General features: G+C 41.6%; 1 protein-coding gene across 1 annotated transcript in view; it reads right to left on the reverse strand.

Annotated features, from left to right (window-relative positions):
- The window catches only part of TM9SF3 (transmembrane 9 superfamily member 3), a 300,030-nt gene that overhangs the window by 90,639 nt on the left and 192,394 nt on the right, over nt 1-16,997 (reverse strand). The window contains exons 9-10 of the mRNA XM_078643122.1: nt 7,213-7,343; nt 5,194-5,333 (exon numbers count right to left, since the gene is read on the reverse strand). Of these exons, the coding sequence (XP_078499248.1) occupies nt 5,194-5,333; nt 7,213-7,343 (271 nt within the window). The remainder of the gene's footprint in view (nt 1-5,193; nt 5,334-7,212; nt 7,344-16,997) is intronic.

A 16,997-nucleotide genomic window follows, 5' to 3' on the forward strand; every position in this document is an offset into this window, starting at 1 on the left:
TTGCGCAAAGGCCTCCCCTACTCTCAGGTCGTGCCCCTCACAGAGGAGGCAAAGACAGAGCTGCAATGGTGGATCGAACATATGGAGGCTTGGAACAGCCGGGCGATTTTTGGCTCACAATCAGATCTAGTCATAGAGTCGGATGCCAGCGGTTTCGGTTGGGGTGCCCGATGCGGAGAAGTATCAACCGGAGGAAGGCGGTCCTCTTCCGAGCAAACTCTTCACATCAATTGCCTGGAGTTGATGGCGGGCTCGTTCGCGGTAGAGTGTTGGACAAAGGACAGGATCCAAAGTTGTGTTCTACTCAAGATGGACAATGTGGCAGCGGTGCGCTACATCAACCAACTCGGAGGGACTCGGTCCAAGGCTTTGTCGCATCTGGCCTGCGACCTTTGGGAATATTGCCTATCCAACCAGATATCCCTGTCGGCGGAACATCTGCCGGGTTCGTCCAACCAAGTGGCAGACTGGTGCTCTTGTCGCAAGAAGGACATCAGCTTGTGGCAACTACACCCCAGTGTGTTCAGGGAAATCCAGACTCGATGGGCCCCTTCTCGGTGGATCTCTTTGCCTCCAGTCTGGACGCCCAGCTGAAACGGTACTTCAATTGGCGCCCGGATCCGGAGGCGTTGGCAGTGGATGCTTTCCTCCAAGATTGGAGCAATGAGCAGGGTTATGCAATTACCCCCTTTGCAATGATCATGAGGTTATCAACCCAGGTGAGGAGACAACAGGCGGGCCTAGTGGTGTTCACACCAGTATGGAGGTCGCAAGTCTGGTTTCCAGTTCTGATGGAACTTTCCTGGGATTTTCCAATCCCTCTACCCCTCGGACATGATCTCCTCAAGGATCCTCAGGGGAACCCCCACCATCTTCTAGTCACGAGCGGTCTACGCTTGATGGCCTGGCGGGTTACAGGCAACGCTGGAAAGTCCCAGGCCTTTCGGAGGAAGCTGCTGTATTGCTCTCCAAGTCCTGGGCCAAGAGCACCAATAAGAGATACCGGTCCGCATGGTCACGGTGGGGAAGTTGGTGTCTGCGACAACAGGTGGATCAGATGGGGGTGGACATTGTCTATGTCCTTAACTTCTTAGCCTCGCTAGCAAAGGAGGGACTGGCCTACAGATCAATCAACACCTTTCTTTCAGCAATTTCAGCGGGTCATGTGCCATTGGATAATCGCCCGGTTGGCGAACATCCCTTAGTTTGCAAATTATTGAGAGGTATCAGGTTATATGTTCCTCCGGAGCCTAGGTACTCTGTGTTATGGGATGTGAACAAAATTCTAAACCTGTTTCGACCCTGGCCATCTAACAAGTATTTGTCACGAAAGCAAATGTCTGCTAAACTCGCAATGTTGCTGTGTTTGATTTCATGTCGCAGAGTGTCAGATGTGAGGGCACTCGATCTCACAGGCCGGGTTTTCACTCTGGAAGGAGTTATGTTCATATTTCTCGACAAAGTAAGTGTTATTCATGATCTGTGTCTTATCCTGCTTTCCCTGACATCCCAAAACTGTGTGTGGTTAGAGCGCTAAAGGCCTACGAGGTGGCAACAGTAGACATACGTCCACAGGGCGTGAAACAATTGTTTATTGCTCCTACTAAACCACACAAGGCTGTTTCGTCCCCCACGATTGGGACATGGGTCCGATGGGTGATGTAGGAAGCAGGTATAGATACTTCCCGCTTTGGAGCTTATTTAGTGAGGGGTGCAATGGCATCCAAGGCTTTTTCCTTGGGAGCGCAGCTAGAGGATATTTTGAATGCCGCAGACTGGTCTTCGGATTCCACCTTCAAAAGATTTTACTTTAGACCAGTGGTATCACTGGGATCTTTGGTGGTGGACAAGCTTTAACCTAGCCTAATCTGAAGCGTCCGGTCCTGTCATAGAATGCAAAATTTCCTAGCTAACATGCAGGAAAGTTTCAATTCTATTAAGGACACGGAGGCGAGGATTAGCCCACCCGTTTTTCCTTCTGAACCCTCCCAGAACATCTGCGTACGTATGGTGAGTAACTGTTTACGGTAATGTTTCTGGCAAAGTAATGTTGATCATGCCTTTGGTTTTCATGCTCTACTCATGTAATGTTGAACAGGATGGTGGCAAAGAGCCCTAGTCCCTGGCAAGCAAGAATAACCAGAGACTACTTTGATGGGGTTGCACGAAGAAAGAGGGAGACAGAGCGTCCACGGAGAAAGTTATGAGAGATCCTTGCGCTGGATTGGGTATCTCTGTTGGACTTTCTTTATTTCCATTTTCCCTGTGTTCATGGGAAATTGTGTTTTTTTCATGTGGATTGTGTTTCTTGGAAAGGCTGCTGGAGCTAATGTATCGTAATAAATGGAAGAAAGATGCAGCCTAATCCTCGCCTCCGCGTCCTTAATAGAATTTAAACTTTCCTGCAGGATCCCATTGCTCTTTGCAACATGCTTGATGTCGATATTGAACATAGACAGTGCTTCGAAGGATCCTGGTCCGGTTTGGCCAAAATTACTAGGAGCGCTTCAAGCATGGGCTGTGGGAGATCCCCATGCCCTCTAAAGACTTCTAATAATTTCTTATAGAGTAGCTCTGCATATAAATGATAGAATTGCAGTGGTAGGCCATCTGTTCCTGGCATTTTATTCCTAGGCATGTTCTTAATGGTCGCTATGAGCTACTCTTTAGATAGGTCTATCTCCAGGTTTGCTACCTCTCCTAAGAAGTATCAGTATTGCACCTAGGTTGCTTGTAGGATACCAAATTCCGTTAAATATTGTTGCAGTGTAAAGTTAATTACGGCTTGCATTGCAACTGTCTTGTCTCTCTCATTCACCAATGTCAAGATCAGAGAACTTGGCCTTTCCCATTTCAAAGCCAGGTTAATATACCATATGTTTTACTGAATCATTTCCCCCAGAAGCTATTTTCAGATCTTCTCATTCATTGCCAGTGATCTTAGATTTTCCTCAGCTGTCCGTGAAGTACCATTCCCCTACTGTTCTTAATTCAACACAGAACACTGGGTCCCTCAGCGGATAGAGTAAAATTAATCAACGATTTTGCTCTCGTCCACAAGGGGGCTGTTGTTGGAGCTTTGACCTTGGATTTTGAACTCTCATGCAACAGTACCTTTAGTGAAGGTGTTGAGAGTTCAGAATAAGTTTTCTCTGGTCCCGAAAGATGATTCCACCTTCTTCTGAAATTCTATTATGTCTAATGGTAGGCTTTGCTGTACTGAAGGTCTCAATTCATGCTCTCTGTGCACCTTCCTGGGAGGTTCACCAGATGGCTCTCCCTTTGAGCGACAGTCTCTTTTTCTGGCCTTTTGGGAAACGTTAAGGTACATTCCTATTCATCCTCAGAAGAGAAGATATCCTTGGCTTTGATCTTCTGAAGTGTTTTGGCTAAGACGGTATGGCAAAATGTATACTTGGCCTTATATTTAGGATAAGGGCAGTAATTAAATTTGTTTGTGTGTGGGGGTCATCAGAATGCGGCATTAAGTTGCCATATGAGTCACAAGTCCTGAAGGGATCTTTTTAGGATATGATGGACGTTTTTTCTGTGAGAAAAACACCATGATACAGTTACAGAGTTGTAAAACAACACACAGCAATACCCCTGCACTATACAGTTACAGTTAATACTTAATAGTAGTGGTATCAAAAGCAAGTATTCGAAAATAATCTGAGCACATCAGTCCGAAATCCTTGATTTTAGGAATAGGTAAGCATTGATAACACAATTCAGTACAGAAACGTTCTTTTCTTGTTTGAAGTATTCTTGTTTAATGTTCCTTAGTGTATGCCAACACGTGTTTCATCGCAGGGAACAAAACTGCGAATCTTCAGGGCCTCATGAATGGCAGATCTATTGCTGCCATGAGAAAGCACCCGGTATGGGTATTAGCTGGAACACGGTATTTGGGCGTATCCAGCGGTCTGGGTTCCAATTGTTGCGAACGTTTATTTGTAAATCAAAAGTTTTAAGCAATCGTGTGGTAACCGGGAGGAGAATTACGTGGTGATACCGATTCATAGGCGGATACACCTAACTGGTACCGGTCTCCCTCTTGTGGTTCCCGGCGCCGTCCTCATGGCTTTCTCATGGCAGCAATAGATCTGCCATTCATGAGGCCCTGAAGATTCGCAGTTTTGTTCCCTGCGATGAAACACGTGTTGGCATACACTAAGGAACATTAAACAAGAATACTTCAAACAAGAAAAGAACGTTTCTGTACTGAATTGTGTTATCAATGCTTACCTATTCCTAAAATCAAGGATTTCGGACTGATGTGCTCAGATTATTTTCGAATACTTGCTTTTGATACCACTACTATTAAGTATTAACTGTAACTGTATAGTGCAGGGGTATTGCTGTGTTTTGTTACTTTGGGGATCCCACGGGGTCCACCTCCAGAGCGGTTGTGAGGGTTACCGCTCACCTCATTGCCTATACTGATCACTCACTGTCACCATTACCTTGCGGTTACCCAGGTTGTGCGCCTATACACTCTGAACCAGATAAAAACCTCCCAGTTGTTTGCCAGTTACAGAGTTGTGTTAGCTAGAAGAAAGGTCAAACACTGAAATAAATCTTTCTCAGAGAAATAAATTGAAGAGAGCTCAGGGAGACTCCCTTCACACAAGGTGCGCTAAAAGATCAGAGATATTGTCGTACTTGAGGGATGTTGTGTTTTCTGAAAGGTCTCCTGATTGGTTGAAATTTTGTTCTTTTCAAACAATGGGAGTAGGCTAACAATGTGGCAGTTTTAACCTTTTCCAAGCTATGTTTAGTATTATACTGCTAACTAAAATAACAATGGGCCGTCCAGCTCGGCTATGGGATGATTCAACCACATAAATGTATGAAAACCCCAATGCTGGAGAAACCTAAGATTTCAAGGGCCAACCAGGCTCCAGGGATCACTTCCATTATAATTTGCCAGATGACAACACACAAATATATGATCTTTAAGGAGGGCTGGGCTTATAGCAGCTACACATTTAAGTTGGTACAATGAGATATTATGTTGCTACCTTGGGCACTATCTCGGTTTATGCACTGAAAGATTCTAGGAAATGTGAAAATTATGTACTAACATTCACATTTCTAACAGCCCCTTCGCCTTTCAGTGTTGGCAGGTCTATACTAATGTAACAAGTCAACCATTAATGAAAGAAAATTAAATGCTGAAACATAACTCACCATTTTTTCTCAGGGATAGGTCGAGGCACAGCATTGACACGACAAGGAAAATTAGGTTGCCCTGACAAATTTCTGCCAAGAATAGTTCCAACTAGGTTCAAGGGGAGGATAACAAAAAAACAAATACAGCATACAGCAACCTTAAATAAAAAAAATAAGAATATCAAATTATCTTGAGAATTGTAAAGTAATGACACTTTATGTTTTAGCAATTAAATCCATAAATTCAAATAATTTAAATGGGAACTCACTGACTGCATACAGGGCCAATAATCCATTACCAGGTTTTGACTGTTTAGACAACGGTAACAACGTTTGAAAATTATTATTTACACACCACTGGAATATCATTAGAAAAAGTATTTAAACTATACATGAAAAATGCTTAGAATACATACTGGTAATTTTCTTTACTCAGATCCTTACCTTTTTTCCCCAATTCTTATGTGCTCATTTCATCCGACAAAGGTTCCAGTAAAATGAAATAATACCAAAAAAATCAAAACCAGAATGTTGCACTTTTTGTAATTTGGCCCTCGGATTGATTAGTTCAGCGGGACCGTTATTTCATAATTGGCCCGTGAAATATATTTGCTCAAAGTGAGAGCAGCTTTGCTTGACAGCGCCTTTGAATTAATGTGAGGCCATTTGCTGCCAGTATATGGAGACTACATTCGTGACTTTGATAAGCTCAGAATTTACGTAAATGCGAGTGGAAAGGGTGCCTTTTCATTCGCATTCCTGCCCTGGTGCAATTTTAATTGGAGCATACCAAATTTCATGCCTTATTTTTTTACTGAACTTTTCTATTTTAAGCTCTGGTATTCATTATTGTTTGTCCTGATGATGACCCTCAAATTTAAATGTGGTTGATACACCATTGACGCCTTCATGTCACGCCGGGACACTCAGGAGTAGCCGTGCACGCTATGAATCACTGTAACATGTGGCCTTGATTGACGAGGACGCATTTCTAGCCATGTTTTGTTTTAGTTTTGTACAGACCACATATATGGAATTTTCCTCAGCCACTCTCTTTGTTTATACAGTCCATTGTCTTTATATTGTTGTGTAACTTATTGAGCACCATTGTCTTATGACTCCTATAATTACTGTCTTATTAATATGTTGTATATCTTTGTGAAATTATGACTTTACACAGAGATCCCCTACTACAGAATCAGAAGACTTTAAAGTGGAACAGGTCAGAGACTGCAGGTCTCAATTTTTCATCCTATCTTCTGTCTAAAGGTTTTATGGCCGCATGAGTCTGGAACATGTGCATAGTGGTTACCAATAACACTTAAACCAAAGGCACCATTAGCCTAGATTCAGGTTTTGGAAGTAACGCCTCACATACAAGTGTGATTTCATAGATAATATTTTGCACCTTGAGATTGAGAAATAATCTAAAAGACAAATGGTGTACACATTGTTTTCATCCTTCCAGGACCTCTTTGTCTGAACACAAAGGACATTTGTTAAAAAGATGTGTCACAGTGACAAAGTATTGAGGAGAAAAACATCTCTGGAACATGTCACAAAAGAAAACGGACTTCATTAATAAAAAATTATGGAACATTTAAGAAAACATTAGAAAACGTCAAATATGGCAAAAAAAGACAAATGCACCGACACACATCCTTTCAAGTGACCCAGAAAAATTAAACACCTCACTGACTGCCCTCCAGGATGGGCAAGCTAGAAGCCTCTTAAATTCTTAAAGATGCATTATTATTTAGCACAATGTGTGCTCATCTTATTCAAATTATAAGGTTTAAAAAAGGATTAGTACAGTGTTTTTTCAGCCAAAAGTATAGTAGTATTAATCTGGATAACTGGACTTCGATTTTAAACCAAAACAAAGTGCTAGAAAATGGACTTCTTCAATATGTTAAACGTAAGCCCACAACATACTTTAAATACTTAAGATACCGTAGCTATGCTATGAATATCAGTTTTGAAATACATAATGGGATAAGATGCACACAAAACAAACTAACCAATCAAGCCACTTACCATTGTTCCAAAAGGAATTGCTCTCGAAGCATGATAGTAGATCGCAATAAAGTTGATAAAAAAGGCAGTGCCACACACCATTGCTGGAATAAGGAAAGCTCCAATGAACATTTGCTTTATCCAGCGCCTGCCTAGAATAGAAAAGGGATTATCATACTATGATAGAAAAAACAAAACCAACACCTGACAAAAAAGTTCAATTAAAATAAATAACACACTTTAGTGCTTCAGTGGCAAAACTGAAAATGAATCAAAACAGATACAAATTTTTATTGTTCATTTTATAATTTGTATTTGAAGAAATGCAGATCTATCTTTGAGAATCAGTTGCTAAAATATAAGAAAATGTTACTTACCCTGCAACTATCAGATTGTACCTTATAGTGCTGTAGTTCATTTGCTTAGCATGTTTTTGCCATCTAGGGTTGGGTGCAAATGTTTACAATTTGTTTTTCTCAATCTGGAGATACCTGGATACTCCTCCCTGAAGCCCACAATGCTTCAATTCAAAGACTCCACCTAAGAGTGTGCTCTGTCCGCCCCTGCCAAATGTCTGACTGTATTAAATCAATTAAGCGAAGCAGAATAGTAAACGTGTGCAGGTGTATATTGAATGAATATTTAGAGAGCAACAGCAACATTTAATGCCTTAACTTGCATCCAGGGAGGCTGGAAAATGCATGCAATCTACATTACTACAAGCTACAGATAATTACAGGGTCAGTAACACTTTCCATTTGTAGCATGTGTTGCTGTATATCCTATTCTTTGCATAGTCTATAAAGCAGGGTATTCCCCCATAATTGGTGGTTACTGAGCAGATAGTTTGGCCAATATGAGCCTCTTGCCTTTCTTGGATGTCCACAAAGGAAAGGCTAGTAAAGGTGCATTGTGCTCACAAAGCAGCAACCTTACATGCATCCTGGTATGTTACCTAAAAAAAATAAGGCATTGTGGCTCCTTTCTTCCTAGTTGATGGTGCTCCTGGCACAGCATGTATAGTGTGTTTCAACTATGCACAACATATATAAATGCATTTAACTATCCACCTGGCAAGACCGGAGATCGAAATGTAATTTTCCAAGTGTAGCTTTCTACATCCGACCAAGTGCAGCTTTGCCAAACGAATTGTGTTCCCTGTAGGTTGCATGCTTGCACCATTCCTTTTCTTAAAGCCCAAAATAATTTCGGGAGCACGCAAGCTGATCTTGGCATTAGGAGAGAAACCTTGGCATTAAAGCTAGTGTTCCTCTTGGTGCATGGAAAAGCATTGAAGTGGACGGGGAAAGGAGACAGAGGGGACGGGCTTGAGATCGGAGCCACTCAGGGGATTTGTGAGGGCTTGAGTAGCGGGTTCTTCCAAGCATCGCCTGCACCACAATTAGTCTTAGAAGTGTGGGGCCCATCAGGGAGGGGTGCAAGGACGTCGCCAGTGCTCGTCAATGCCGCTCTGCAGTTTTTCTTTAAGGAAAAAAACGGCAACTTTTCAAAGGATAACAGACAAGAGACATGATAAATACCTAGCAAGACTGGCTGCTACATGGAAAAGAGAACAATTCACTGTTGGAAAGTGTACGGTTCAGATTATCAGTATCTGCAAGGGGTGGCTCCCAACTTTATTTACACCGAAAAGGGAATGGCTTCTGCTGACATCCTGCTGTGCTGCATAAATAGGCTCATGCAGTGCAGCTATTTCATTTTTATAGACTCCTATTACTGAAGTGGTAGTGAGCATGGACGTCGTGAACCCTCCCCGCCTACACTGCTTTAGCAGCTACAGTGGGGAAGGTCAGAAAAAAGCTTGTAATTAAGATAAGGAGGAAAGACAGATTTAAAGAAAACTATTAAACAAAAGGAAGGAAGTTTGAAAGTAAGGAAGGGTGATGGGAAGTATGGATGGAAGGGAAAGTAGATAGATGTGGATGGATGAGTGGGTGGATACATGGCTGGGTGAACGGCTAAGTGAATGGACAGGTGAACGGATGGCACAGTAAATGGAAGGAAATATGGATCAATAGACAAAAAGATCCACTGATGGATGAAAGGCTTTTTTAATGGATGGTTAGCTCAAAGGATGGATGTTGAGTAGATGGATATATGGATAGATGAATGCATAGAGGTATGTGTGAGTTGCTGAATCGAATTGCCAATGGATTGATGGAAAGGTGAAAGACTGAATGAGGATTGAAAGAATGAATGGATGACAGAATGTAATGGTGAAATGGTAGGTATCAAAGCGGATGAGTTTATGGATGTAATGACAATGGATGGAACGATGAAAGACAATTGCGGATGAACGAATGAATGGATGACTATAGAAAGGTGAAATGGTGGATATCAGCGGGTGGAGGAAAGGTTGAAAAAAATTAATGGATAGATGCTTGGATGGGAGACACAAAGGAGCTCTTTATTAATTTGCCTGGTGCCATCAGAGATTTGGTTCAAAGTAGGGGGGGGGGTATTTAAATTTCTGGATACTCCTTGGTAGTGAATGCATTGTACTGCACTACAACCACTGACTACAAGGAAAGGATGGATGCCAATAATTCACTTAATGATGTTGTTTTCCTTGAATGTAATCGTTCTCCGACATTTAACTATCTCAAATAGATGTCAACAGTGGAGGCAGTCAGTCTCTCACTTTTGTGTTAACTTTGTCTAATGGGACCTGTAGGCCAAACAACATCGACCCCCGTATAAAAAATATTGTTTGTGAAAGCAAAGACACAGAATTTCACACTTAAAAATATGAGTCACTGCATAATTTTCGAAGTCTATAAATGCACATAACATAATAGAACATGGAGGAGACAGATTAAATCCCTCTGTCTTCTTTTTTTAGCCCAGGCCTATAGACCACTGAAGTGCCTTGCAAGTATAAGGTAATCAACAAACTTCATGAATATTAACACATATATGCATACACAGCTATGAATTGGGTCAGCTATCCTCAGCTATTGGTCTGCTCAGCTGTCTTTAACATTTTGCATTTGCCCTGCACATCACTGAGCATGGGACAGTGGCCAGCCCACTTGAGACACTGCCTTTTACACTATAACGTTTTACCAGATTGCCTTTGTAGAGTCACCTAAGAAGACGTGCACTTCATTGCCAGATTTTAAAATATGATGAAGTGTATAAAGGTCATGAAAATATATTTGTGGTCATAATGCCTAGAGGCAAATTCGCTATTAACTGCAGGGCCACAATGAGGAAAACCTAAAAGGGCCAATGCAAAAGAGAAAGTAGAGAGCCCAGAGTCAACAAAGACTCAAAAAGTCCTGACTGCCAGCCAGATGTAGAATAGGTTTCCAAAGGTACTGGCCAGAGTTTGGAATCCCACAAAGGGAAACGCTCAAGTCAAAGGGAATTCACATATGGAGGGATTTTACTTGAAAACGTTAGTAGAAATGCACCACGGTACTGCAGTTAGGACAACAGAGTGATATACCACCTGAGCAAAGTATGCCACCTTCTGTCCATTTAATGATGGGTTTAGAACCAAAAGTAGTTATTTTCATCTGCATGTTGGTACAGGCAGTTTTGATAGTTCATAGAAATGCTGGAGAAAATACAGTTCCAGTCTTTTGGCAAGATGTACATGGTTTCATATGAAAGTGTTGAAAGTGCTTGGCAGTGTGTGACTTGGTATTCCAGAACAAGATCTGTTCTGGAGTTTAAGGGTCTACATGGTAGTGCTTCAAAAAGTTAGGCCTAAGGAAAGTGTATTCTATAGTTGATGATTGCTTCATACTGAAACTCCTGGCCTAAGATTAGGTCTTAAGAAGAAAGCAGACCCTTTATGTTTCAGATATAGACTTATCTATAGTGTTTGCCATAATTAATCGCATCCTCCTCATGGAAAAATGATGAATTAGAATATTCTTCCTGGATTGTTAAAATTGATAAATCAATTCGATGAGGGGTAATGGATGAGAATAGAACTGGGGAAGAATGGAGCACTAGCTAGGAAAATACACACAATAAATGGCATAAGGCAAGGGTATATAGTAAACCCACTCCTTTCTTCTCTATATATTGCAGATGTACCAGAATAAGACATGCTCGCTCATTTCCACCAAAGGTAGGAGGGGCTATTTCTTCACAGATTTATGCGGACAACAGTTTTATTAGATCCTACCCCTGTAGGACTTTAGAGGAAATTAGAGGCATTTTTGGCATACCATATGAGAACAATCTGATTATTAACATTTCTAAAAACAAAAATATGGTATTCTCTAATAAACTATCCAAAAGACACATCAGAGGTGGTGGCTGTATGAGGTACAATTGGAGTTGGTAAGAGATTACAGGTACCTATGCATTCTTTTTAATACAATCTTAACATAAAATAACATATCGATCAACAGGATTCAAGATCAAAGTTGGTGGCTTGCATGTTAAAAAAAAGATGCTGCACTGGAGCATACATCTCTAGAAGTCCTTAAAGAGTCTGTCAATTTGAAAATAGTACATTTGGTTTTGTATGGTTGTCAAATCCTCCTAGGGAAAACACCAATTGGCTCTCGCTTATCAAAATGAATAGTTTGAAAAGATGGCTAGGCCTCTTGAAAGGCAACACAGTAAGCTCGAGTTGGGACTGACTAATATTATTCAAGTACCAGTAATAAAAAATAATCTTTAAAAAAAATATCACAATTATTGGGCCAGTCTTAACAACTGATGAATCAATGAGTCTTTTAGTTAAAGATCATACACAGTCAAAAAATTCAGCCCCATGGATTGAAACCTTTCATAAAATCATGAAAAAGATGGATAACAAGGAGTAGGGGGAGTAGCCAAGTGGATCATTGTAAATAAGTATACATTTAGAAACTGATATAGAGGATGTGGGCAGAAGTAGCCATCTGCTCCATCTATACGACTCAGATTATAGAGGCGATCTGCAACCAAGTCTCTGCAGCACGGAGGGAAATCGATCATAAGGCAACTGGAGAGTTTAACGAGTTGTACAACAATGAGAAAATAGGAGGGATTCCTTTTTTCGGATATCAATATTGCTGCGTACAATTGATATTTGCAGTTGTCATTTATTATTCTGGAGCGCGGTATCTGCTGCATGTGTTTCCTATACATACATATAGACGGTGCGATCCATCCGTTTTAGAAGTGTTACGTGCACTGCATCCAATCCATCATTTTATCCAGAAGGAACCCTGTGAATACTATACTGCGCATGCCAGATGAGAACGTTGAGTTTAGTCATTAGTGACGTTTGAATTTCACCTATTTCTCCATGCAATGGGAAAGAAGATCATGGTCCCTTGAATAGTCATCTGCCAATATCACAAGTGAGAGGACAAGTACCCCTTCACATTTTTATATGATTCGCCTTGCCATTAGTTGACTTCAGTTTCCGGCGAAACGAGATATATATATCATATAGAATGGAAAGGATACAGGATATAATACAGAGAGAGTCTGTACGGCTTAAATCATTACATCAAAGAAGGTAACAGATTCCATGATCTAGATGTTACATTATAACAGTAGATAACCATGATATATAGAGACTGGCGGTATGTTATCACACTACGCGTTTTTCGGCATGGCCTTCATCAGGACTCCATCACAGTAATCACTATTAACGCACTGTATATCTAAACTAATTACGATTGACATGAGGTCACTCTGTGTGTTTTGAGTTCGGCTCATTTGTCTCACTTGTAGTGCTTCATGAAACTGTCGTGCATGTATCTACCATGCATCTATTGCGTAGTATGTTAATTTAGTGTGTCTACCCAATGGCGATAACTGCCAGATGTAGAGTGCTGAAGACATTGATAGAAGGTACCCACTAATGAGGGTTATACACCGATGCGGGCATAGGCTGTAATACATGTCGGTACATAAGCGCATTGTTTTAATTTTATGTGGGGAGCATAAACATACACGCGCAGTACATGGGAACTACTACATCCACAATGCTTAGCGCATGGTAGATACATGCGCGACAGTTTCATGAATCACTACAAGTGAGACAAATGAGCCAAATTCAAAACACACAGAGTGACCTCATGTCAATCGTAATTAGTTTAGATGTACAGAGCGTAAGAAATTTACCACACAACGCACGCTATATACATGCGCGACAGCAGTAGCTAACATCACAATAGAGGTATATGATCCAAACACAAATACTAAAACAGTGACTTCATGTCCATCACAATTCATCCAGATGGTCAAGAGTGTAAGAAATTGCCTATATATTCGAATGAAAAGTACTGAAAATAAGACGACAAGATGGCACTCAAAATATACAGTATTGTACATTCTGCTTTGAGTCCTTCTACTATGTTTATACTCCTGTGTATGTAATGGCTACTGGGATTGTGGTAACACTGTGTGAACAAGCCACTACGGTGGCGAAACGCGTCACGGCGGGTTTATGACTGACAATAAACCCCCATTTTGATTGCACCCAGCTTGTGATTATTTTGTCAGGTCGGTTCTGGGAATACGAGAGAAACCCCAATTCTAGATAGATAGATAATATATATATATATATATATATATATATATATGACGCTCAAAATCCTCCCAAACTCGGTAGAAGAACGAGACAGCACTCGAAGGGTAGAATACTTTCAACACGCTAGATTTTATTTAGCGGAGGGGGACACACAGACGCGTTTCGGCGTTCTGCCTTCGTCAGTGTGTGTTTACACTGCATTTTCTCTCGACATTGTTTTTAAACATTATTCTGTCACTCCCACATCCTTAGGACATAAACAGTGAAAGGGGACTCACACCATGCAGAATAAAAGCAGCCATCTTGTAGTGTGTGTTATGATTACAAAACAAATCAACATCATACATATAAAAGATGTAGAAAACACTTAAGCCCACCGATGGGCAGGTGCCGGATTCCGACTATGGTGTGTATAAAATATAATCCAAATTTGGAGAAAGTAATCCAGCCGTGGATCGGCTAATGTCCCCTGTCAAAATTAGTGCAGTCCATCAAATTATAAGACTTCAAGTTCAATAACATTTCTATTGAAGTTACTTATAACTAAACTATGGGAGTCATAGGGTTGGATGCTTGACGTGTGGCAGCAGAAAGCTCATTAGATTATTTACAAATCTAAAAATCACAGTTCATATATAAAACCAATCTCTGGGAACAAGAGAAAGAAAGAGAAATAGTAGTCTCCCAGCAATCCCCTCTGAGGATCCAATCAAAATTAATCAATGGCAAATCGTAAATCATGATTCAAAATCCAAATCAAATCAAAATACATAAATCCTGTTGCCTTGGTGCTCGTGGGGTTTGATGTTATCAATGTGTGTTGACTCACTTTCACATGATTAAATGTAAAGGGATTATAGATAGTCCAGATAAATTGTCGTTAATAGCGGACACATTCTAGATATAAAGAATTATATATATCACATAATCCCAATACCCGTTCTTAGTCTCAAAATCATCGTCACATGAAAGAAATGAAAAGATCTCCTCACTATGAGCTTAAGCAACATAATACAAATACATATAAGCATGGTTCCTTCATCTGACACATATCAATTTTCAACTTACAACCAAAGTGTATGCTATTCTAGGGTTTCTCAATTATAGATGTCACTGGAATAGGTCTTTTCGCAGCTTTCAGAAAACATATGACATCTCAGATCCTCTAGATCGCATTGTCGTTGAGATGTGGAAAAGTAAATTTTGCCATGTTCTGTGTCCCTACGTGTTCCCCATCTTATGCTATATGTGCATGATTAATATGCATATGTATTCCCCATGATCGATTAAAGACGCAATTACAGTTGTGTCCATCTCTAGTATGCCAGTTTCCAGTTCTCGTGAAAGCTACGAGTATTAGGCCTATGTAAAGCTACATTGCCACGTTTCTCAGTGTGCACGTTATTTCATTGAAAGTCCCCGTTTCTAGGCCTCAAAAGGGCCCGGACTCAGATTCAGCTCCTGTCTCCTGAACCCTCTCCGAGGAGCGATACAGCCCCCACCTGTATCCCTGACCCTTCACTTACTTCCTGCCTCACAGTGCCCGGCTCGGCCTGGCTCTGCCTGCCAGTCTGCCAAGAGTATGTTATGATTCTAGTTATCAGTCCAGCCCTCCTTCTCTGCATTCCTAAGCTACTGAATCGCATCAATAGTTTCAGTCATCGTCTAGCCTTTACGTCTCCATGTAAGAGAAATACTGTATTTATGGTCATTTAATATTCCTCAACACACACTACATGTAGAATAATGCATGCACCAGTCTTAGTGTCTGTTAGCCTTTGCCCTGATAACTTTTGGATTCTATCAACATGTTCTCTAAACATCAGATACTAGATAGTGTTTAGGTACATGTCGCTCTGACTCTCCAGACTTTCGTCTCTCCTTCTAGCTCAGAAGTCATAGCCCCCAGCTTCTCCCTAGTAACACGTCATTGCCAGCTTGCGCGCACCACTAGGTTAGAGGTCCCGGCTCCTTAGGTAGCCCCCTCCATGTTTCCGCCCCATTTGTGACATATTCCGTTACGTTTACATCACATGTCTATGTATACGCCCTGTTCACGCCTCTTGTTACACCTACTTTCTGCCTTATCTTTCGCGACTGCTACAGGCCCTGCCCACTGCTACGCCTATTGTATTGAACATCATGTATTTTGTTTAAGTATATATACTTGTGCACTGTTATTAAAAGTTGCCATTCCCTTCCTTTGTCCCTGCCCCGTGCAGCGCTGCCATCCTATTCCCGTGCAGGTTGTCCTGTTCCTGTCCTTTATGCTGTATTAAACCTGCAAACTCCTACTACCTCGAATCTTGACTCTTATTTATTGAGCTATCTGTTATTGTATATCTAGTCAAAAATAGAGGTATTATTTATTTATTTACCACATAATGGCGCCCGAATAGGGACTTGCCCTTTCCCCACGCGCCGGTGAAGCCACGCAAGCCCCCTGATCCTCTGCAGCCGTGACGGAACCATACCGGCCACGTGCAGATATTTCTGCTTCAAGTATCCCTCAGGCCCACGGAGGAGACGGAGGTTGCGGTCCAGCGTCCAGACGAGGCGGTGGAGGAACGCGGCGAGTCCCGACCAGAGCCCAAGCCGAGAGTCCAAGGTCCGAGGTATCCGGAGGCCCACCTGTAACTGAAGTCCGAAGTTCGTCCGTCCGTCGTCGTAGCAGTCCAGTCCAGTCCAGTCCGAGGCCTTCCGTTCTTGCTGCCCGGTGAGTACCGTTGCTGGGGTAGTATCTAGACAGGGTCAATTGCATTGTCACTGGTCCGTGGGTTTGGGTACACAGATCCAACACGCAGTGTCCACTTAGGTGGAAGCGGGTCCTGACGTGCCTCTTTATGAGACCGGTAAGTTTCGTACTGTTTTAGCAGTGCATCTCGTTTCTGTTCTAGTCCGTTCTGTTCTCGAGAAATTCATGTATTCTGTTTCCAGTATTCCAGGTAGTATTTTGTCCGAACTGTTATTTTAAATGTCATTCATGTATTTCAATGTCGTGGTATGAAAGTGGTGTTTCTGCAGTAATTATCGTGTTCATTGTGTATTGTATTGTGTCTAGACTCCAGCCCAGTCATGCCATTGTTTTCCAAGTTACGTCAGTTAAGAACTAGAAAAGGTCTGTTAGAAGAAGCAGTTCCTGTCCCGCCTAGGGACAGTCCAGGTCATTTTATGTATCAAAAGCATGGCATAAGTGCCATATTATATCTAGATTTGTGGGTGGAGTACACCAAACAGTTAGAAGAAAAGTACAGATGGCCCGTATCGGGTACATGGGATGCCGAGTGCATCA

This window comes from Lissotriton helveticus, chromosome 5_1 (assembly GCF_964261635.1).
Source record: "Lissotriton helveticus chromosome 5_1, aLisHel1.1, whole genome shotgun sequence".
NCBI classification, from domain to species: Eukaryota; Metazoa; Chordata; class Amphibia; order Caudata; family Salamandridae; genus Lissotriton; species Lissotriton helveticus.